General features: G+C 35.5%; 1 protein-coding gene across 1 annotated transcript in view; it reads right to left on the reverse strand.

Moving 5' to 3' along the window:
* Window positions 1-25,343, reverse strand: part of FMN2 (formin 2) — a 164,804-nt gene that overhangs the window by 34,325 nt on the left and 105,136 nt on the right. Inside the window, exons 12-15 of the mRNA XM_074580022.1 lie at window positions 24,693-24,839; window positions 22,742-22,801; window positions 22,438-22,558; window positions 12,418-12,510 (exon numbers count right to left, since the gene is read on the reverse strand). Of these exons, the coding sequence (XP_074436123.1) occupies window positions 12,418-12,510; window positions 22,438-22,558; window positions 22,742-22,801; window positions 24,693-24,839 (421 nt within the window). The remainder of the gene's footprint in view (window positions 1-12,417; window positions 12,511-22,437; window positions 22,559-22,741; window positions 22,802-24,692; window positions 24,840-25,343) is intronic.

Raw genomic sequence — 25,343 nt, forward strand, 5'->3', positions numbered from 1 at the left:
GTATGACTTGTAAAACCATATGGTGCAAGAGGGAAGAAACTGCACATAAACTCCCTGGATTAAGGGAGATCCAATATCTAATTCTGCATTAACACTTTCACTAAGTATCTGCAAATACAAGTTTTAAAATAAATAATTCTACTACTGAAAAATGTAATTTGGACTCCTCTCATTTAAACAATGCTTGAAAACAGAGGCTAGCATGTTCCAGCCTAGGACACTCTTTTAGTAGATACATTATATTTGTAGGATATAACTCTTTTTATAACTTCCAGGATTGATTGGAAATACCATCATCTGAGTTGTCTAGTTTTGTGGTTTTTGGTTTTTTCCTTATTTCGACTGTTCTACACGTACTTACAATCATTTACCCACCAACAATGGAGCAAATATTCCACAATTTACTTTTTGAAAGAGTGCGAACACAACATATGATACTAGGCTTATCAAAACACGTCAGAACATCCCCATTCTGGAGCAAGTTTTGTTTCGATTAAAAAGGAAAGTTACTATTGTCCAGAGATGAGGGGGCTGGGGAGAAAAAGAATACTTCAGCTATCTGTACTTTCAACCATTTCATAGAAAATAGGTATTACACAATGAAAAGAATCTTGAGAATCCCTGAATGATGCAGGTGCATTTAATAGCATTTTTAAAAAAACATAATAAGTACATATGCGTAAGGCAGCTACTATACACACAAAGAGATATTTCAACCTGCATCAAATCACCTGCTGGCATTAAACAGTCTTGCAAGGAAAGAATTTTCTCTAAAATAGAATTCCCTTGTAGTCTGTTCCAAATACGTGATGACACTTCTAAACCTTTTGCATGTTATCAAAAGGATATTATTCAAGTGTAAATCTGACTTCCAGTCCACTTGCTTTCTTGTTTTTCCAGACACAAAAAGTTAAAGAACACTATGAAAACAATTCTATCACAAGATGACAGGTGGCACCAGTGAAAGAGAAGAATATATGGTATGTACAATCAGGAACCTCTCCCTGGCCAAAGAAAAAATTCAGATGACTGCTCTTCCACTAGGATACAGTAAACACCTGAAAGCTGTGGACAATGGCTAGTCAAAGACATGCATTGAGATTTAACCAGCAAGGGAAGAAAGCCTCGTGTTACCAAAACCACAAAAGTCTTACTATCACCTGGATACAACGGAATAACTATTGGATGTTGAAGGAGCTGGAGATTCCTATAACTTCTGGAACTGGCCTGCACTATAATCACCTGGTTAACCTAGTGGTTATTGGTATTTTTCTCTGTACTAATCACCCCACTGGTAAATTGCTTTCAATTCATTTTTCCTGTTTGAGTAGGCAAGGAAAAAAAATTCGGAGTTATGACAGATTCAGTTAAGTGTCCCAGAGAGCATTAGACTTCACCATTTAATTCAATGTAACGCATCTTTACTGTCACTTCGTCCTGCAAAGCAGTTCATCCCCACTGTGAAGAGAGTGCCTGAGAGGCACCAGTTTGGCATTCTTCCTTCTTGGCAGCATATAGCAATTAAGTGCTAAGTACCAGCTGAAAGGTGTTCACCTCAAAAGAACAGCCTTGGGAGAAACGTGTACTTCCTTTTACAAAAGGGAACTCCTCCAACAGGTGAAGTAAAAAGGAGAAAATCGCTACCTGCTTCACAGTGATCACCGTGGCAATGGCTGATGGAGAAAAAATGGTCATTTCCAGGGATACTGTAGCAGCTGAGCACATCTGAGCGCTCTGTTCTGCCACCAAAATTTCTCTCTATGTCTACTCTCAAGAAGCAAGATTACTTCAGAAAGACTTATTGGTTTTCTTTCAAAAACATTAAAAGAAGCCTTGTAGTCATCCAGTAGCCACATCCGCTTTCACATATATTCAGAATCCACCAGCTCAATGAAGCAGCAACTGCTTGCAGGCTTTTCAGACAGATGCAGGAATTCCAGCTCTTGGGTCAGTTATCTTTCCCAAATGAAAATATTCCATATTGTATTGACTCATCATCTTTTTTCTCCAATGCCCTGCTAAGAAGTAGTTGTCTTGATCCTGGACATTAGCTTACTAAACCTCCTCAAATCTATTAAAGACTATATCATAACAGGAAATACTAGCCCCTATATTTCATGTAATGTAGCAGTAAGCAGAGGTAAAACTTAGTTTTATATCTCTGCCTGCATACACTCAATATATTGTAGGGCTTTATATGCATCTGTCATAATGCTGAAGGCATATATATTCTGTAAAAATCTGCTTAAAAGGATATAGTTGAAAAATAACCTCAGGTCATATTGAAAAACATTGCCGTATCAAAAAAAGAACATTTCAGAGTGAAAGTGACCTCTCATGGAGCAAAACTGCCTCCAAAGCTACTATTTACAGCATATACTGAATTCGTTATCTTCTCACTTTTTCTTTTCAAAGCATCTTTAATGCCCTCTTGTTGGACAATGTTCCACTGTTTGCCTGCTTTTTCCATTAAGATACCTTGAGATTACTTAAAGATGGTCTCCCTTTAGAACAAGGTCTATACTTTCTAAATACTTCATATGTTTTGTCAAAATGCAAGTTCATTCCTTCCTTCCTACGACATTCCTTACCAAGCATGAGGACTGTACTCTATCTAAGGTTCTTCAGTCAATTCTTTTAACTACAGGATATGTGTATTTCTTCAAAATTTACTCACGTGTTCTAATTTCTATCTTACCACTTTTTGTATTTGCTTAAATTTACTGCTTGATGTTTTATAATTGGGGGCATAAAACTTGCTTTCATGCAACTCAAAATGAGCTTTCTAACAAGGCCTCACAAACAAAGTCTAATTAACTTAATTCAGGAAAGATTTGTCGTTATCAGCATATACCCATATTCCAGAATGATACATGCCATTGTTCTGTGTGTTTGTTCTTCCAATTCTTTTAGATTAGACTCCTGCAAAGATTACGTATAAACTGTAAATGCCCATATATGAATAGCCATACTAAAGTCACCTATGCATTTATGAAAATCTGAAGCATCTCACAAAATTGAACATGAGAAGTATACACAGGCATTCTAGAAAATAATGGTCTTTAAAAGAACAGTATAATTCACTTTACTCTTCACTGCGAACAGTCCTTTTTTTGTTTCTTTTCTTTTCTTTAAGAAGCCTAGAAGATTAAATGAAATGAAAAGGGTTTCAAAGGTAAGAACATAAAAGCCATTTTTTGACCACAAGTTGTCTCCTCTGACCTCAATGGCAAGTGATATTTCAGACCTATTATGCTAAAATCTCTGCAGGAATCAAGCTACTCTGTCAACTAAGAACATCGCCAAGTATTTCCTCGTTTTAGGTCCAATAAACTTTCTATATTAGTCTCCTCCATATTTAACTATTATACCTTCTGCATTAAATCTGATTTTTAAAAAAGTTATTTACATATCTATTTTTTGTATGTACAGACTATTTTCTGTATGGACAGACACTGCATATAACGTCTGTTGTCTCTGTTATCAGTTGTTGCAATTTCTCGTTTGAAAGTGCAACATTTCACTCTATCATCTCTTCCAGAGGATTTAAAACTCTTAAGAAATATCTGACCTAAGACTAACTGGGAGGTCTGTTTTAAACTGGGACTACTCTATCCCTGTGCTATATACAAATTACTGAAAAGCAGTAGAATTTTTAGAAATCCTTTTTACTGAAAAAAGAAAACTATTTCTAACACTTTTACAAACTCTTGCTGCAGGTTTACCAGGATCTTTAAAGAGGACATATTTTTTTCCACAGTGGTGCTGAGTGAATTGCAGCTATATCGCAGTATATATAATACATACTAATATATGCTGTTCTATACTAATATACCAAACATCTCCTCTGGCAGAGCCACAAACTTAAAAAAAATACCAACAAAACAAAACTAAAAACAAAATTGAGGGACAGACTTTCTTAAAAAGTGTATGGAACATCAGGCAGTTCACCTGTCACTGCTGACCCAGCTCCACTAAGATCTGAGGACCTGAGGTCCCGACAGAGGCCATGAGGATACCTTCCGTAGGTATCTCATGCATGTGAGTAGGACAGAAAGAAAGTGAAGACAGAAAGAGAAAACACTGGATGAATAACCACCACAAGCAAGGGCACGTAGTTACACTGCTGTTATTAGGGTCTAAGATTCCGGTTTACAAGACCTCTCCCAGAGCTCCTGAGAGAATTCCTCCATTCTCCTTGGTAGTACATGTACTTTTAAATGCCCCCAGAAAACACCAAAACAATACTTATAGCTATTTTATTCGGCAATCAGCATACTATTCAACACTGTGTTTTGAAATACCTTGAAACACCAAAGCAGAACAGCAGAGATGCCAGGATCAGCAGAAAGCTATTGACAAAAAAATATTTCTTCTCCCCTTTAGACTTGTTTTTTTAGAATTTGTTTTTCCTCCATTTTTTGATTTTGTTGTTGTTTATTCTCTTTGCATGTTTTATTAAATAAGACTAATGTTGGTGGGGGCATGAGTGGCACTGGGAAGAATTAAGTTGCCATTTTAGATGGAAACTATCAAAAAGGAAGTGGGCTTGGGGGAAGATTGTAAAGAAAAGTTAGATGATCGTTTATTTTTAAATGATGACGGGCTTGTGCTTAGTGCCTTTAAAAAAAAAAAAAGAAGCATTAAAACTTAAGCTTAAAATCAAATATGCAATAATACCAGGAATTTCATGAGAAAAATAGACTCATAGCTAACAGTTAATAAGAATTATCAGTGTCCTTTGAGTGCAAATACACTAGATAAGCATAGCCACGAAACAAATTGACCCTTTGGTTCCGATTCAGGAATTATTCCATGTAGACCTTGTAGGTCTACTCAAACAGCATTCAAACACCCTCTCAGAGCTTTTGTTCCACAAGAACATTTTGTTGTTGACTTGTGGTATGATCTTGACCTAGTGATTACTGTCTGTAGTCACCGTCTGGCCCCAAACCCTGTTGCAATTTAAGCTATTTCTGCTGAACCAGTTTCAAAGGGCTATGAGTAAGAAGATGCACGAAACTGCCATCCCTTCTGATCTCCTGATCTCTCTTAAGGGAATATCACATCTTCTCAGGTAATTGAATACAGGAATGCATCTGAGTAATCTCAGATGGAAGGCAACAAAAATCCTTTCATCTGCTTGTCTATGTCCTAAATCTTTTTGCCTTTTTTTCCTCTCTTTTTATTTAAAGTGTTAACTAGTATTTTTTTATAATTAGCTGTGAATGTGCTTTCCAGTAACTTTCAAGTGGAGCCAGTTTTGTTGGGTTTTTTTTTGACAGATACAATGCCTTTTCAATGAGTCATTAGAGCTATGTTGCTATAGTTTTGAGAATTTCTATTTACACTGAGCAAAGATCCAAGTACATTTGGATGGTTTATTATCAGGTACATTCAGGCTAAGAAAACTTTGCAAAAAGAAAGCAGAATTTCTTCAGGGAATCCTAGCAAGAGTTTTACATCCTTCTCTATTTCCTATGACAAATTCACAGACAAATTCATGTGAGCATGAAGAATACTTACTCCACTCCCCCATTTTCTAAGATTTTCTTACATACATGATAAAGAACATTTAAATACTTCATTCTGATTCATTTCTTGAAGATGACTGGAGATAGAGCATCTAGTATGCTGGAAATTTTCCTAATTATGTTGTTCCACTTTTTTCCACCACACGTGCATAGACATTTATATTGCTTCCAACCAATTGCACTTTGCAATGATTTTACACTCTCACACAACAGGAACAATTCAAATTACGTGTTAGCCCCATAGATTATGACCAAGATCCATGGAACCACAGTTTAAATTCTCAGTGACTACGTGAGCACTGAAAGTTGATCTTTGTTGAAAGTTAAAAAAAATTTAAACCTAACAACAACAGACTCTATAAAAGGAGACTGACTTTTCAATTAATAACTATCATTAATTAATATAATAACAAAATAAGTCAGCACAAGTCCTATCTACTCCTCATACATGCTGCGTTTCAAGATGTGAACTCTCTCCACATTTTGCTATTTGTGTCCTCTTTTAATGCATTGCAGACAGCAGTCTGGTAAGAAGATAGATTATTTGCCACCCTTTGAAAGATGACAGCTGCTGTCAGCTGAATGGAGGGAGAATTGGGACCCAGGTCCAGCACTTTAAAAAAAAACAACAAAACAACCAAAAAAAAAAGAAAGAAAATCACTCTATCATACTTAGTTACTTGCATTCGGTGACTACTCACTATAACGTTGTCGTATGTCACACTCATACATCGTATTTGATGTGCAGCTTTGAGCTCCTCACCCTATATTCCTTGCTACTGATTCTAAAATGCTACACTCAAAAGCCTCAGTCAGGTCAGGACTAGGCACTAAACAGACATGCAGTTAACTGGCATACCTAGGACTAAATATATGTTATTAGGTACAGTAAAGATACTGCAAGAGACTTCAGGCCTGATTTAAAAAGGCGGCTGTTAGCTGTGAGCCTGGACTCTGCAGTGCTGGAGAACACGTCATGCCATAGGGATTAGGGCCAATGAAGAAGCTAAATACTCTTACTTAAGCTTTAATGTCATCCTCTTATTTTTCTTTCTCCATCCCAAGAACTATGTGATAAAATCAATGTTATTTAAACACATTTTTGATTTTATTGGAGAAGAAATTTTAAAATGCGAATTAATTTTTCCCTCCTAACTATCCACAAGGTTTTTGGTATTTTCAGTAATCTGCTGCATTTATTCAGAACACTTTGGGGTGGATGACTTGTACCATGCTATTGTGACACTCATGCACTGATCTGTTCCCAAATAATGTAAAAATACCTTTTTTACTCTACCACACCTGTGCTGCCTGCAATCATTGCATTGGTGTCTACAAAAACGATTAAATGAGGTCCTGTGCCAAAGGCACAAACAGCTGCCAGCCCCAGTGTAAAGGTCTGGCCTTTCATGGACTTTGAGGCAAGGTGCGGCTAAGTCAGTGAAGCCTGTTTAGTGCTGCAAATAAAACACAATCAGAATTAGGATTATTATGTAATAATGCACACCAATGGAGGTGCTGACATCTGAGGTAGGGACAAGTTTACACAATACTGACGTTAAACTATTCATTAGCATTAAGATGTCAGTGTGAGATTAAAAAATACTTTCAGCATTCAAAGAACAAGTTTTAAAAGCTCTTTCAATAATCCAACAAAATGAATACTAACATAAAAGTATAAACATTCATGGAATTAATCTGTTTAAGTGTGAATTCCTGCATCTTTTGTTCTAGTGACTTTATGTTGGTTGCTTTTCATATCCCTCCAATATATTCTTCTAAAATGAAAAACTTTGGTTTTTTTAATCTTAGTAACGAGTATATTTTGATGATAATAATAATATTTAAACTGAATGCCTCCACATAAATCTACCAATATCCAACCCCTTAATGTTCTATGCATTCCTTTTTTTACAGAAAAACATTTATTTGTATATATTCTTAATGGTGTTTTAGTCATATTTTCTCAAATTATTTTTAGAAAAATTATGTAGTAGTGCTATGTTCTCCCTTATATTAATCAAATTATAAAAAAACATTTAAAGAAAATAGAATCTGCAAAATCAATCATTCTGGGGTAGAAAATGCCAGAATTAAGATTACCCTAGCAGCATTCATTTCGCAATCATCTACAGTACTTCTGGAGCCAGGAACTGAACCCAGCCATCCAAGATTCAGTCTGATGCTTTAGTCTCATTCACAATCCATCATTTGATGGATTGCATCATGATGATGCACAGCCTTTTGCTTCTTGACCTAAAAGAACAAGTCACGGCCAACTATCTGGTTGGAGCTACAGCAATAAATACAATACACTTTGTGATTTATACATTCATTTACTAACAGTTTTGAAACTGGATTCCTGAATGCTCTTCCTGGCAAAAGAGGGAGATGGTTACAGAGAGCTCACCCAAGAGGACAATTTTAGCATCTTTATTCTGCAAGATCATGAGGATGTGGCTAGAACTTGGGTCTGGAGAAGAGTCTATATTCTTGGGTCCAGCAGAATGAAAACTGGGGCTGGCATTCACTAAGAAAAGTAGAACTGCAGAATTTTGCAAAATAGGACTAGAAGGAACTAAAGGCTGAATGGTTACCTTGTAATCCCAAACGTGCAATCATACTGGAATTATTCCCAATGTTTTTAGATGAACTAGCTAAACATTAGAAAATTATGTTTTTACTTCTTCTACAAACAATGTATTCTAGTGCTTAAATTTCCTACACCATAATGCTTTTTCTGAAGTCTAAAACTAATGATATTGGTTTGGCTTCTGAATATGACATCAGATAACTTGCTCAGATTTGAAGTCTGTGACATTTACACAATTTATAGAATCTCAGTGGAAAAGCTGTGTTTCCAACATATTGCCTCTTCCCAGTTCCCAAACCAGGCTTACTTTTCCGAGGGAGTCATGGTTGCTGCCTCCTGTCATAAGTTTCCTGCCTTATCAGGCTGACAAGAATTCACAGCCTAGCTGCAGACCCAACAGCAAACACCCAAAGACACTTTTTCAATGCAAAGTTAACCACAGTTAAAACCTGGGGACTGACTCTCATTTGTGGTTCATGCACACACAATACTTTCAACATGAGCTGGCTATCCTATCAAGTGGGGACAAGGTTAAAGGATTACTAACTGCTAATGTAATTCCTCTACAAATTGCATGATGATTAGCGCCCTCAGTATTTCCCCACCGTCCTGCGTGCCAGACACAGTTCCCCTAGGAAAAGCAGTAATTTCTGAAGCTTTCTAAACTGGAGAATGTAATCTCTGATGTTTTTGTGTCCCTATCTATCCACAACTACATACAGAACAAAGGCGACAATGTTCCCAAATAGTGTTTTCCTTTGCAATCTCTCTTATTCAAATTGTGATAATTTGTGGAGAATAACTCAAGGACAGAAAACGTCAGTGAATATATACACCTTATACTGGGGAGATGCAAACAGTACTTTTTAAATTTCTACAGTTTGGTCTGAATAACTTCATTAGAAAAAGACCGTTGTTCTACTAAATTTCATGCTTATATTTTATATTACTCAAACACTGGAAACCCTTAAAGAAATGGTTAGAAATATGTAACAAACAAAACAATATATTTTTTAAAAGTCTTGCATTTTCTGACAATTTTTCTCCAACCTCCTTTTTCAAAGTAGCTGCTCTGTTTTGTTTTTTTTTTCCCCCTTTCTTTCTTTTTTCCTTTTCCCTTTTTAAATCCTGTGGCTATAGAGAATTTCCAGAAAAAACTATTAACATTTGTGAAAACAAAAGCATCACGTTATATACTGCGTGACTGATGATTTGCAGCATGTGGACCCAAAAAGAGGAGAGTAAACGTGGAAGAACAGAAAGGACTACTTCGGAGGTTTTGAGGCACACAGACTGTCAGAAATCAAATGCATAGGAGGATAGGACAGGTAGTTTGATATTCTCTTAAGTAGAACAATCATTTTAAGAATGACCCCAAAGAATGAAAGTCCATCAGAAAACGGACTGGCATCCTTTCACTAATTTGCATATTTTAATGAATATACTGACTAGGCTGGCAAGGCAAACTCTGAACAGCCTCAATCATACATACAACTAGCATTTTCATCTAAAATGTTACAACTCTGAACACATTCTTGCCTCTTCCCCTTCTTTATCTTTCAAATGAAATAACCTTTACAAGGAAACTAATAACATACAACCTTTTTTGTCTCTGATGAATCTAATAAAAGTGTTAACGTTAAAAAAAGTTTTTATTAACACATCAGTACTAATAATCAGCTAGACTAGTTACAGTAACTTAATTCAAAGTTATGTAACTGTGCCAGACAGTAACAATTCTTATAAAGCAGTGCCTTTCTAACCCCTTGCCAAGGATATTTAATTTGATGTCCAAGTTTTCTTGCCTATGGGGAAACGATTTTCCATTTTAGCTGCTAGCAACAAGTATAAGTGAATATGCTGTAAATAACTAGCTATTTGAACTTTTGGGTCCCATTATCTACTCTGAAAAAGCATCATATAAACGTGCCAAATTATTCAACCCTATGAAAAATGCTTTTCATCTGAATTATAAGTTAAAACTTTTTCTGACTTTAGAGAAACCGGAACTTGAAAAGATAAAAACTTAAAGCTTGATTTTTCTTTGCCCAGAGCATATGTTATATAAACACAAATCCCCAAAAGGTGCCAAGAATTGTCCCTCTGTTTTTCTAAATGATCATGTGTGCAGTCTAGCTGAAAAGACTCATCGATTATGTCTACATAAACAACAAAAGCCCTTAGAAAAAATATCTAGATCAAAAGCCTGTCAAACACTGAACAGGAAAGAGAAATCCTGCTTTAAACATGGCCTCTTTCAAGTCTGAATTCAATCCCATGAAGTAAAAACAAAGGATTTCATAATGAAAGGTATTTAAAATTACTTTATTTTTGGAACTTAACCAGGGATTCTTTTTTCTTATATGTTAACCTTTGTCTTTCTTACACCGGGACAAAATTCTGCAAACTGTGTCTTACAGTTTTAAATAAATATAGAAATTGTTTAGTCACAGTCCACTGTGTTCACAATACACATTTCCAGTTATTTTCATTAAAACGTGACAATGATATTCTTACTGACATTATGGGTTTCTCCTTTTGTCAAGCACCCAACAATATCGACTGTTAACATGGGAACACAGCAAATTTCTCAATGGATGAGATGCATTTCTTTTTCTCCCTCCCCCTTTTTTCCTCACTTTCATGAAATACTGACACATAATCGAGAAAGGAAATTGTGTATCCTTGCAAAACCAGAACAGAATGCTATATAGCTTATATATAATTACGTTCTGGAAGTCATAGTCAGAAATCATAAAGTAAGCTAAAGTATAGAGTCAGATACTTCTGAAAGAATGGTTTCTAAAAGAAGTGAAAGAAATTTAACAGATATACGTCTGATGAAATATAATCCCCATGTTTGATTTCCTGCTCTGTTATTAAGGTTAATATGCAAACATATGGCATGATTTACAGTATACCATTAGTGATCTCTTTCAGACCAACTTGTGATTTGATTGTACCCTATCTATATATATAAATAATAATATAAACCTAATGTAAACCACTTGCTACATGTTTAATCATGCCACTAATGTAACATTTATACATCATGTACATAATCAGAATCCAGTTTTAAAGCAGTTCATACCTATTATGGCTGGAGACAACATACTGTTTGCCAGGTTTGTTTAATAGACACTTGTCTTAGAAAACATCAGTTCACATTTGATGATTCAAAATGGTGGTTTTGCTGAATTTATTCACTGTAATTAAGAGTCCTATAGCATGGATCAGTATATACTAGAACATATGTACTCCACATATAAAGTTCGGATAGATGGTCTTCTTGAATATTTTAACCAAGCAGAGATAAATGCATATCTGACTGGCCTCTCAAACATAATGTACATTCAGTTAATAATTATTTCTATATACGATAGCTCATTAAGACAGCTCTAGGCTAACAAATTACTGACAGCTCCATTGAATCAGCACTAGAAACTGACTTTTCACATAACTTACCTGCTCAGGAGATAACAGGTCTGCCTTCTATTACAAAATGCAATATCAAAGCAGAAGGAGCAGCAAAGTGGTCAAGAAAGTTAAAATTTCATTAGCGTACTCATCAAGCCATTGTCACCCTGATGCACTGAATTCTAACTTGCGTCAAAAAGTGAATTGGTCAATACAGAGTATATTCTTTCAGAGTAGTATTTCAAGAGAGGCTCTGATATACAGCTAGTCAAAAAATTAAAGTTGTCTATCCCTCCTATATTCTCACAAAAGAAAGGTAAAGCACTGAAAGCATAGTCAAGTCATTTTTGAAGTGTTTTCTTTCTATCACTCGGGATGCCAGTTCATCATGGATATTTCTAATGTACTTTTGCTTGCAGCATTTTCCACTAATCACATCCAAGTATTTCATATGGATTTGCCTTATATCTGGAAAACCTTTAACTACTTTTGCTATGCTTAGTCCATGTTTTTGGCGCATACAAAAGAATTATCTCTTTGGAAAGAAGTTAATGAAACAGATCCAGCTTCAATAATTTTTCAAGGAATACAGGTTGTAAAATTGTTTTCTCCTGGAATGTTGAACTTATCAGAAGATCACACACTCAAGCCAATAGCATTTGTCTTTGCTGTCATGCAAGAGAGCGTGAGTCACCTACAGTACAACAGAATCATTTTGCAAACCTTTTAGAACTGTGTGGCATCTGATTAAACTAATCCACATCTTTCTATGATGCCAAAATAAATAGTCCCTTTCCCACAACGTATAAACATTGTTCCCATAACTTTCCTTTGAAATGTCATGAAAAGGTTAAGTGACGTTTCATTATTTACCTTGACTAATGAATTGCTCCATGCTGTCTTTGAAAGGCTGGAGGTGCTCTTCTAGTGATAGCTGATAAACTTTTGCTGCTTCTGTCTCACATGCTGAAATTGAAGTAACAGATTAGCTTAGGATGACACATCATAGTATGGATCTTCATACTTCAATAAAAGACACATTTAAATTAATGCATAGCCAGTGAAACTGATGGAATATGTGCCTCAAACACACTACTTAAGTACAAACACTATGATAATATATTCAGGAACAGTTATGTTCCCGGTCAAATGTTTTTGCCCAAAATATACAGATAATTTGTGGACAGTGTCTTAGTTTAAATGAATGGTAGCAAAAATTAACAAAAGCATTCAATTGTTTTGAAGGAAAAGGACAGATTCAATGGGCTGAAAAATGTATGGGAACAAAATTACAAACTCAGATCCCAGGCTATGTTAATATACCTGGCCCCAGGTAACAATGCTCGAACCAAAACAAAGTTCAGATGCAAAACCTGCACCAAATAGCATGAAGGACCTTAATTTAGTGAGTAGAGACAGATGAGGGCTTGATACCTGTTAAAACTACAGACGTAGTGAAGTGCCTTGCATTGTTCAAAAGTGATAGTGCAAAATGATTAAAGTGAAAGAATGTAAGAGTATAGTTATCGTGGTTTGAGCTCTGTGAGAGACCTTGGAGTAGGATAGCTTGGTTCTTACTGCACTAGAGACCAGGACAGAGAAGCTGGAGCCTGAAGCAACCCTAACACAGATTATTCATCGGTGAGGTGGTACTATCATCCTTCCACCAACTATCCAAGCTAATTTATGCTGTATGCAAAATGTTTCTAAGGTTGGAGAAACCTGTTCCTTCAGAATGGAATAGAAGCTGTTCCGTTGATAAATAGGTGTTTACTTTTGGTCAGCTTACAGACTGTAAATGCACAATGATTCAACTTTCCTTTCCTGTGCTGATGTTTTTGCTATGTCTAAAAATTACAAAAAAAAAAAAATACCAAGGTGTGTTGATAACCTCAGCAAAGGAAACTTTTAAATTCCATATAAAACAGGATGAACAAAATCATGTTCCAAAAGTTCCCAAATTATCTTGCAGGTTCTTAAACAAATGTTAGTTAACACATGTGAAATGAGGAGGGGATCCAAACGACCACAAGTTTTCTTACTGTGTATGATAGACAAAAAAAATAGTGAAGCTATGTACTGTTCAGCAAAGGAACACATTCTGATGGTGACTTACAGAATTTTTATTGTTCTTTTCTCCTATTCAGAAATAAGTGGCAGAACTGAAAGATGCCATAGAACCTACCATAACATTTAATACCACCCGAATTCCATATGTTTTTCCAGAATATAGATTACATATTCTTCACAGAAGTACATTATACTCTCTTGAATTAATGTCTGCAGCTCATGATGAACTCCTGATCTCTCAGCTGATTTGAGAGAAGTATAGATATTATGAAGATATGTACCCACCAAAAATCTTAGCCTATACCCGTGCCAATAGCCTGAAGCAGTCCCTTTTCAAAGCCTATAAGGAAATGCAGGGATATACTATCCTTTCTATTCAACTTGCTATGGAAAAGAAAAACATGTAACATTGTCAGAATCAAATGTCTTTTCTTTAACCATTCAGATACTGGAAGCTCCTCCGTGGTTGATTTGTTAGTGCATGTACGTGGGGTGGGGGAAAGGGAGTGCAGTTAATGATAGCTTTGTTTCTCCAGTTTTCGGGAGAGGTTTTTCTTGTTCATTCCCTCCTCTTCTCCCGTTAGAAGACTAAAATCAGCGATGTTCAAAAGAATAGTAGTTCAGGCCATTTTTGACCCTATTCCTGAATTGCAAACAATGTCTAAGTCATTTAAAAGCCAAAAGGAAACACAAGAAAAAAAATCCATTTTTCTTGCTTTATAGAAAGATATACATGGCATTCTACCTCTAAAAATAGGACAAATGCTGTCATTATCACCATACTAATATCAGTGTTATGATGCTTAAAACAAACTAGTTCATCAGATGCTTTCTTCATTAAGGAATTAACAGGCCTGTAAGCTCTTCTAAGTTCCACAGTTCTCCAGAGCACCAAGACCGGAATCGTGGGCTCCCTGCACAAACTGTTAGATTTAGCACTCATTTATGATGTTCTGTAATTTGTCACCAGAGTATAAAACCCCACTATTTGGATGAGGTATTGTTATTCTTCACTGTAACTAAAGAAATTAAAGTGTTAACCATATGAAAGGAAGAAAAAACACTAGCAGTTACCAATATTTCTGCCCAAGTGAAGGAATAAGATACTGAATAAATGTTTATGTCAGAAGTGTATTTCATAACTTCTAAGCAATGTGGATGTGAAACATGCAAAAAGGGAAAAAAAAAAGTATGTGAGAATACCAACGGTCTTCTATATTTGATTATCTTTTTTCCTCAGATTCATACTCAAATACATTTCTCTCCACAAAACAGCCCAGCTAAATTTCCCAGATATCAAAGGAATAGTTTGGCAAAATGGATCTGCTGTGACGAGTTTGTAAACGTTTTGTCTGAAACAAAAGCTTGTCTTTTTTGATAACAGGCTCAAAACTTGCTCTGTTATCATCCCAGTTCTCACAGGTTCAGTTATTTTCACGTCTCAGGAGATGTGTACACAACTGAGAAACTTAGACAAAGCTAGCGTATTCCTAAACTCAGTTTACTTTAAGCAGATTTTAAGTTTTTTTATAACGAAAGAATTGAAAAGTATTTAAGGCACCACAAATGAGAGTCATGTAGGCAGTCACAAAAGCCAAGCACTAGGCAGAAGCTTATCTCACAACCTGGAATGGCCCAAGCAGGAATAAAGATAGATAAAAACTTCTTCATATTGCTTTGCAGCAGGGTGAAGGTTTTAGTTCCCTGTAGCCTTGAATACCCAGTCCTCATGCACCAATCTTATACCTTCCGAAGATCTCGAATCCTAAGCAGGAGTCGGCGTGGGCGGAGATACCTCTTCTCCAACCCTCTAAGCCAATATTAGCATATAAGCAATATCTCAGCAATGGAAAAGACCAAAAGTCCATCTAGTTTCCTCTCCTCTCTAACATCACATGCTGCAGAGGACTGTATGTGATTTTGCAGAGAAGCAACACAAATGGATTCTTGTGGGAGGACCTTCTAAATTTTGGCAATCCAAACTGGTAGCTTTTTGCCCACACATACACAGATCTCTCAAATGCTCCTGATATGGAAATTGATGTGAAAATCTGTGTTCAAAACTAGTTTAGAGATTTTAAAAAATTGCAATTCCAGCTGCATCCATTATCTCAAGAATCTCCTCTCATTCTCAATTTCCATGTTAAAACACAATTAATTGCCATTTTTCAAGTGTTAGCATGCTTACCCCCTTTTTTTTTATTTTTAGGTCAATATACTAAAACTGTATAAAGTTTCACAACAGCTAACATTGGTTAAGAGACATCTATACAGAAAAGGAAAAGAAGAGTCACAAAACGTTCTGTGCACTGTACTAACGCTTTCAGCAAGCGATTCTGGTAAGTGATCTAAAATGCACCCAGTCTCAGTATTGAAAATAGTTGCTTTACTTTTTAAAAAGGGAGAAGAAAAAATGCGTTTGAGATCCAGAATACGTTTAATGCACATTTTCCAACTAGCTCTGTTGGATACCAAATTTTAGCCCTTGGAAGCACAAATGTCTTCTAATCCTAAAATATGCCTTTTTGAACAAAATGTGTGAGCAGCTGCTCCTCAGGCTTATTGTATTGTCTTTGGTCAGGATAGTAATGGGCATCATGATTTTTCTTTCAACACCCTCAAAACATTAAAAAAAACCCAAAACAAAACAACAAAACCCCACCAAAAGCACAGTAAGAAAGCAAGGAGAACTGTGAATTATCTTGGATAAGTAATAAACAGGTCCATTAGGATGTTTTGGGTAGTCACTTCTGAAACCACATACTTATCTATAGAAGTCCTATAGAATTTAAGTGGATTTTCAAGACTGTTTAAGATCTTGAAAGCACAAGTTGCACTGAGATTTGATACACTATTTGTTTTTAAGTCTTTAAGGAAGTTTTGAAATTATGTCCTTAATTTTCAGAGGTTCTGAGTACTCAGATGGCCACAGGAGATGTGCCTGTGTTCTCCTTGCCTGAGAAGTACATAACAGCATAGCCACTGTTTTCACAACTTCCTCAGTGCTTTTTGGATTCCTTGCAGCTGCAACCTGTGACTTTAAAAGAAAGCTTAGACTCTACCAAAAGGAAACAATACTGGCCTCATCAAAAGATAAACTCTGAGGAACTCGGCCACAAGTACAGAAAGGCCTCTTAATTTTCTTTTATTTATTTTTTTGGAATTGTAAAGACTTACACTAAGAACTGCTGAGTCTTCAAGGGCTTCCATAGACAGCTCCTTGTTTGGAGTTTTAAGGACAGTAAAATATGACTCACAGATTGACTGAAAGCCTGGCTTTAGTTTACATCTGGTTTAGGTTTAGGAGTCTGCATGCTGCATAGCTGCAGCAATTAACCCTTTCAGTGACAGCTGAACAAACAGCTAGACTTTGTGGATGCACAGCTGTTAATGAGTAGGCAAAAGTAAAGATTTAATTTAATTAAAACAATAGCTGTTTCTGTAAATGTAGAATGTATGGATAACTGTAGGATTGACCAAAACTGCTAATGTTGCTATATTATTTTGTTAATAATTACCTTGAGAGATTTGGAATTTTTTTATAATAGACTTAAGGCATCTTTTCATCAGAATAAGGATCTACGGATCATGTAAAAAAATAAAAGATCTATTTCTTCATTGTGAAAATTCGTAATTCCCATTTATATCAAAACTATTGACAGAGAATAACAGAAACACAAATACTTCGAAGTATCTTAAAACAGAAAGTTTTTCATGAGGCAATGAATTCCTTAGCACCCCATTTTAGGAGAAGACAATCAGTTTCAGGAGAGCAATCCCTTCCTTTTCTGTCATCTGTAGTGGGACCCTAAATGGCTTAGGCTGCTTAACTTTGTTAATTGAAGTTGAAATTAATACCGCGTCTGTTCCTGATCAAGAGGTGGCACTGAAATGTCGCCAAAGTCCCAGTCCCATAATCACAACTGCGATGGAAACACAGCGTCTTGTGAATATGAAAATACACGAGAATATGCATCTGTGAGAGAGAGGATGATGTGCAAATAGAATGGTGCGTGGTTGTTTTTTTTTTTATTTTAGCCTGCAAATGTTAATCTTACTTATAAAAGAACTAACAGTGGATGCAATCTTACTTTGCAAACTTGTCCATGCATCTCAGACACAGAGTTGGCTACGAAGAGGAAAATTCCATCTCAAGCTACAACTCGACTGCACTCTTAGGGTTGGGACCTTTTTCTAGGTGTTAGGGGTAACCATTACTGAGGCAGGAGGAATGATTTGTCAAAAGCTAAGTAGTTATGAGATAACTATGTGAGAAAGAAATCATAAGGGGTCAAAGCATAACATGCCTACTACTATCGCATCTCTCAGTCCCACATTGGGGTGGCGTCAAATTCAACTTTTAAAAGTCTTTCTATTGCACAATATGGTACTTCCAATGCTCTGATTTACACAGCAGGTATTAAACACAAGAGCACATACCAGCTCTACAACTAGCAGATCCAAGCTGAATAGATAATTTTAGGTGACTGTAAGAAGCACAGAAAAAATTGTGAATGTGTATTTTTCCAAGTTACCGTGGGGCTTTTCTTGGAACATACTTTTTAAAATACAAAGTGTTCTGCAACTGCTTAACACTTTATAAACATTCTCAGTCACATTTACTCCAAATCAAAGAGGCGTACTGGGCCACACAGCCTAGTTTCCTATCCATGGAGGCTTTTCAATGAGTTGTAAACACTCACAGTAGGAAAAGAAAGCATCACAACAAAAATAATATTTAATTATCATAATTATTACTTGTAATCCATTTTCAATGAAAGATATTTAATATGACAACATTATGACATATAAACAAGTACTGACTTCAGCTCGATTTTGTAGCAGTCTGCATTGTATCATTCATCTCTTCAAAATTCTACTAGTCAGATTTATTTTCTGCCCAACGTTGTTTCTAATCCCCTTTTAGCTGAGCGTCAGTGAGTTTTGCAATAAGTGACAACTGATGAATTAGTTTTTGATTTGCAAGAATAAACTTACTATTGTAAAGCTAAAATATTAATGTGTAGCTAAAGACCAGCTTCTAAACAGTTTTAACTTGCCATAAGTGCTTCATAAATACTGCCATTTTAGTGTCCTAGTTCTTTCCTAAACTAAATACATGTCTTGAAGAATTTCATGGTCCACAAATCCAACATTCTCCTAAATCAAAACTGCACCTCCAGAGAATGTCAGAGCAGAGAGGATTAAAACATTAATTGATTCAGTACACGTTTTCCCTATCGTTCTGCCCCACATCTAGCATTCTGAAGCATCTAGAAAAGTATACTGATAATAACAGATATAGAACACAGGTCCTAATCAGCGAGAGTCATGCACTGCTCTTGTGACCCTGGATGCCCCATTTTCTTTACATGGTGAGTTGATTTAAGTCATGTGGCAAGTGCTAAAGTTTCTTCTGTGGAATGACATAGAAACAGAAGTCATTGCTTGGCATGACTGCATCAAGGAACGTTGCTGACAGCCAGGAGAGATCAAAAGCAGATCAAGTTGCTTAACAAACTATATGTCACTGAAGTCAAAAAGGCTAAAGTGAGAATCCCGGAGAGCTGTGAAATCTGGGAGCAACAGATGGAGCCAAACTCAATTGGTTTGTTAGCAAAAGGATTTACCTGTTCTTTGGTCTTCTGTCTTAAAAAAAATAAATAAAAAAGTCTAGTATATAAACTTCATCCCTGTAGTCTTTTAAATAACATTTAAATAATATTTTCAGTAAAAAAACCCAAACTGAACAACAGGCAAATTTGATATTACATGGATAGTGTAGCTATAATCTTAGGGGGGATTTTTTTTTTCCAATTTAAAAAAAAAGAATTGTAAATTTCTGTCTTAAACTTGGAACAGGCACACAGCATGCTTTCTGAAAGTCTTTTGGACTTACACTTTTAATCTGAAATCTCAGAAGAGACTTTTTTTTCTAACACTTACAAACTGCAAAGCATACAGTTCATAAAAAACTTAAAAATGGACAAGAACCACCAGAGTCAAAAGGGCTGAAAGAATACAAGTTTGAATAACACGATTGCTTTTTCTTTTTAGGCAACCAGCACAACAACTCCTTTAATACAAACATAAGCCCAAGCTCAGAACTGTGAAAGAGCACGACAACAAAATCATTTTACAGAACCATAAAAATTATTTATATCTGCATGTCTTTGTGAACACTACTGATATATTTAGATGGCAAAATACAGCATTGCTAGAATGAATTGCTATTGTTATCATTACAAAACCATTTTACTTTTTTTATAATAACCTTCCTCTACTTTGTGTTTTTGTTTTTTAACCATCCCCAAAATTTTATGAAAGGATCCTTCTTTTTACCTTTGAAAAATTGTTATGGAAAGCTTTTTAAGACAGAAATAAAATATCTTCAGCTTTTGTTCCTGGGTGAACCAATTGTACTAAGTGTGGTATCTCTGTGCATGGTTTGCAGGTTGTTTGAAATTAACATGCACAGTTAAACTGGACACCTTAAACTGGTGATACTGTCTCCCTCAATGTTATGTGCAATTTTCAGTTTTTCAGTGATAAAGAACAAAGCAAACACAGACCTCCCACACCCTCCAAATGGTGAAATCCATCCTCTCATGAAATCTTCCATCTAATCACTGATGAAATAGGTCCAAGGCTACAGTCCACATCTCACTATAAAACTGGAATACATTCACGGGCATCTATTTCTATGGCTTTAAAGTCAGTGATAATCAGTATGTCTCAGGAATACTCAATACTCTTCTCACTGACTTCAAAAGAAGAAGATCATAATTTGGTTTTTGTCAGAATTTTCTCAGCATTCTACAGCCTTCTTCCTGCTCAGTCATTTAATGAGGCACTTGCTAGCTCTAGTGACTCATAAGGTTCCAGATGCAAGTTAGCAAATCTGGTAGTGTACTTAACCTAAATGCAGAGGAAAACCACTTTGAAGTCTTTTTATCCATTCAGCTAAAATGAATAAAATATCCATTTGTACCCTATTTAAAAAAAACTGGCATTAAGCTTGGCTATTCTGTCTTGCTGAAAGCATTATAACAATTAAGCTATTGGAATACCTAGAAGTTTTAGTGAATGCTCTTGCAGTCATACATTTTTTTTAACACAAATGATTTTTAATTTAGGGTGACACTTTTCTTTGGAAAAGAGAGCCAACGCAAAGCACTTTGCATCACTCAGGGCTGACAAAGTCATGAAGGGGAATGCAGACTAGTACTGAAATTGTTGCTTCATATCCAGGAGGGGATGCAGAAAAGGGCCAATGCTGTCCCTGAAAAGTTTGTACCAAAGGCAATAGAGAAAGAGTGATGGTGTCTGCAGTTATTCCTCAGTTTCATTAACTACAGAACACACTGACAACAGAGACTCCAGCCTAAGGCCTGGAAGCACAGAAAGAATTCAACTGCAGTCTGATGGCAGAGCAAAGCATGTAATTTCCATTTTTACAGAACCCCTGCTTTGATCACTGCAGTGTGGATTTTTTTCATAAGAGATTTATGCCTGTGTGAAAATTTCAACCTTGATCTAAAAATATTTAGCCTTTCTTCTATATAAAATCATTTTTGGTGAGCTTGTGAGGAATAATGTCTGGCCCCATAGATGTTCGTAAATATGTTCCGGAATTCAAGTACCTTTTTTGAATCAAACCTAAGCATCTTTATTCTCTATATGCAAGCCTGGAGATCAGCCCTCAGATAATCTGAAAGTTGCAAGAAGTATAGAAATAAATTTTCATGACTGAACTGTGAGATTTTTGTCCCCTAGACTGTTCAGGGCAGCAAGTGGACGGTGCTGCAGTTTACTCCCCAGTATCACGCTAAGTGACCTTCATGCAACTTTAAATACTACCTCTAACTGTTTAAAATAAATTTTAAAACATCCAAACAGAAAGATGGATTAGAGGTAAGAAGTGAAGGTCAGATATCGTTTGGTAACCATGTTATGTTTTTGTTTCAATAGAAAACCTTCTATTCTAGCGTTCAAGGACTAATGGTTTACCAAACCATTTCCTGGTCTCTAGAGGCATGATATTCAAAATCAGCAAGGCAACAGAAATATAAAGATCATCTCACTGCTTGATTTGAATCCTTCTCTCCAAGATTTAGCATAATGGTACATACCTGGCCAGTCTGGCAGAGACTTTTAGAAAAAATATTGAAGATCTTGGATATTAGCCATCATTTGTGCAAACTGTACTCTTGCTTAACTTAACCTTAGTGCTTACTTCCCACTGCTATGAAGAAATGTATTATACGTGATACATGTTCTTTATTAAGGTCTAGCAGTACATCTTATTTTAAGCTTGTTGAGTTCATTTAAAGAAATCATTCCACAAGCATGAGAAAAAAGTGCTTCCTTTGCATATTATTTTTTAGTAAAGTCAGTTGAAATAACCTGTCTTTAACAACATGCCATATATTACTTTATCTGCTAGACAGTATTTGGACCTGATTATCAACCTTTTTTGTCATGGACACGGTCCAACACTTTGCAGTTCTTTTTATGGTGAAAGACTTTTTGGAATCAGTTTAAAAAAAAAATAATTTTTGTTTTTGGTTTTGAAACAAAAGGTTCAACCTAACTGGTTCGATGTTGTTTATTTTGATAACCTTTTCCAGGTTATCTGCAGAAAACAATGAATTATTGCTTAAATGGTCATGAAAAAGCAAATTAAGGAAACAAAATAGTAATTGACGAGTCAAAAATACACAACTATTTTTAGACTATCATCTAAGTTCTCAAAATGATACAAACAATAACAGCAGGTATATGTTGGTAACACATAGTTAGTACTTAATGTAGGTTCCGTACCTCGCAAATCTTTCTTCATTTTGCGGAGATCTTTTTGAAAGTCTTCAAACTTCATTTGTGAAACCTGGAAGAGATCTTGTGGGTCTGGAAGAGGAAAGATGCATTGTTCTTTTCCAGCATCCTGATAAAAACACAAATGAACAGTTACATAGTGCTCTTTTTTTTTTTTTATACACTACAATATATAACTGAACACACAAAGAATATTTGTGCATATTTCTTCATCTTGTACTGCAGAAGAGCAAATTTAGTCAGTTGATTTTTTAAACCTGAATTTAAAGGAGCAAAATTGATTCTCACTCACCTCATCAAAATTACGCAAATAGTATGAGACAATGTAAGATAGAAGACTTCTGCTGTTGTCCTGTATAGAAGAGAGTAAAGTTTGCTGTGTTACTGAAACTCACTGAAAAAAATTCAGAAATGATAATTCACGCAAATGATATATTTACTTAGTGTTAACTACAGAAAATACGTTGATGATTTGGTGCGTTCAGTAAAAAAAAGAAAAAAAACAAATTACGAAAAACCCAAGCCCACCAAAACACCAACACTCTGAAATACCATTTAATCGTTGAAGATGATAATGGAAAGATATAACACTCTTGTAAGCCACTCCTGATTTTTGAAATTTACTTGATTGTAAACTCAACCCTTACGTTTTGAAATTTCACAAGAAGGAAAAGAGAAATTGTTTCTGAGTTGATGTATGCAACTTGTTTGTCAACATTCAGATCTTTTTATTAATCTATAACTATAACCAAAGCAAATTTAAATTAAACGAAGACAGTTATTTTTCTAAATGAAATTTTGGCACTTTTGGGGGTCTTTGGGGGAACTTTCTCATTGTTTCCCTTCTGTAATGAAACTTCAGTGGAAAATCTTTGATTTGAAGAGGATTTTTGACAGAACTACATTTTCAGATAGCTTCAGAAAACTATTTTCTAAGAACTTTTCTGAGGGATCAGTAGCAAACAAACCAAAGATGTATCTTGCAATTGCAAGGTTAATAGTCATAATATTTCCAGCAAATTATGTACTAAAGACCTGAGTCACCAAACCAAATTTAGTGTGCCTAAACGATCTACCAAGTCAAGTTCTAAAACTGGTGATGTATCTAGAGTCAACCAGAAGGCTGAGCTAAAGTAAACTGCTCCAAAACACATTGTACTAAGGATTCATTCACATCATCACTCCCTTGGCTTACCAAAGAAACAAGCACACCAAAATCCCTCCTCCATCCCTTTAAAGGCAAATGGCTGACATGGTCTCTCAACTCAGAGTAAACAACAGTCTGTTCACATTACCTAACCCAGAAGCTAAAGCACATATATTTAGCAAGTGACCAAGCAGGGAAACAAACTCTTCTTTTTCTGCCCCTTTCAGAGTAGCAGATCTTGACCGTGACTCACTAGATAGATGTAGGGGCCGATTTAAAGCCCCATGGACTGTTGCTATAACCTTCCCTCATATCACTGTCCATATTCAGATGAGTCTTTTTGTCATAGCCATAGAGACTCAAAGATTATTGTTTCCTGTAAACAAAGCAGGTATTTGAATACATCCCAATCTGAATAACCAAAGCCAAAAAAGTGCTGGTAACACACAAGCTGGAGTTCAGCACTGTGCAAGAAACAGACTTCTTATCATTCTCCTTACTTAGATGACTTTACCAGACAAATCTTAAATCAACAAGTACTTGCTGTGATTATTCTTTACTGGGGTGGTTCCATGGTCCAATAAGAAATGCACACTCTGTAATCATGATATCTATAAATAATGAATTTTGGGTTATCCCAAATGCTTAGGATGTCTATTAATCATTTTCAGGAGTGACATTTTTTCTTTTTCCTCACTAATATTTCGAATCAGCATCAAATCATAGTTAACTCCTCTTTTAAAACTGTTTCCGCTTCTGTAGCAAATGTTTTAACTGTAAGGATCACAGTATTCCTTTTGAATACAGGAAAAGTTAAAACTATGCAGTGTACCAAAAGTCAAATACATATCAGATTAGGAACTAAGACATAATTTAACATAATTTTTTTGTACAGTAATGAAAAGAGAGGGTTCATTTTAATATTTGTACATAAATACATACAACTCCAGAAGTGTGATCAGCTAAGTATAGTAACAAAAGAATTCCTTTTGCCATGCCTTCATAAATTTCACACCACTTACTTGGAAATGGAGACAAAGTAATTTTCTGAGAATTTGACATTCTCAGGCCTACAGGAAGTCTAGAATCAACTTACACTGCTCTTGACATCTTTCAGTTTTGGCAGGATATCTAGTCCAAACCCATCAGCTTGTCCTCGCGTCCTGTTTCCACCATTCATGTAATTTCCAAAGGCAAGAACCAAACCCAGGACCTGCATAACTCCTGACCCATTTTTCAGTGTCTACAAAATAGAAAAAGAAACAATTCTCTGTTCAAACTCATAATATTTACTGTTAACAGTGTTACTGACAAGCAGATTTGTTGATACGTGTTTAGAAATAATACTTATATAAAGGGTCAAACATAGGGAATTAACAACTGTGTTTAGAAGTAATACTTATATGAAGGGTCAAACATAGGGAATTAACAACCTTCTACTGCAACATGTAGAAATAGAATAATATCAATGTGTAATTTTTTGTGAATGAAGAATTTTATCTCCAAAATGGATACTTAGAAAAAAATAATAGGAAATCTATACAATATTATCAGAGATGACCTGTTGAGAAAAACAAAATAGTAATTCCTTAACTGATGCTGGTACGGTGAATGGTATATTTAATTTAGGAGAGAATTCTTCAATAAGTTCATAACACCCCCACGTGGAACAACTAAAACATTTAATCAATCAAATAAAAATATCGATTAAATGGTAAAACAATTCAATAAAATATTTCAACTAGTT

This window comes from Larus michahellis, chromosome 3 (genome assembly GCF_964199755.1).
Source record: "Larus michahellis chromosome 3, bLarMic1.1, whole genome shotgun sequence".
Classification (NCBI taxonomy): Eukaryota; Metazoa; Chordata; class Aves; order Charadriiformes; family Laridae; genus Larus; species Larus michahellis.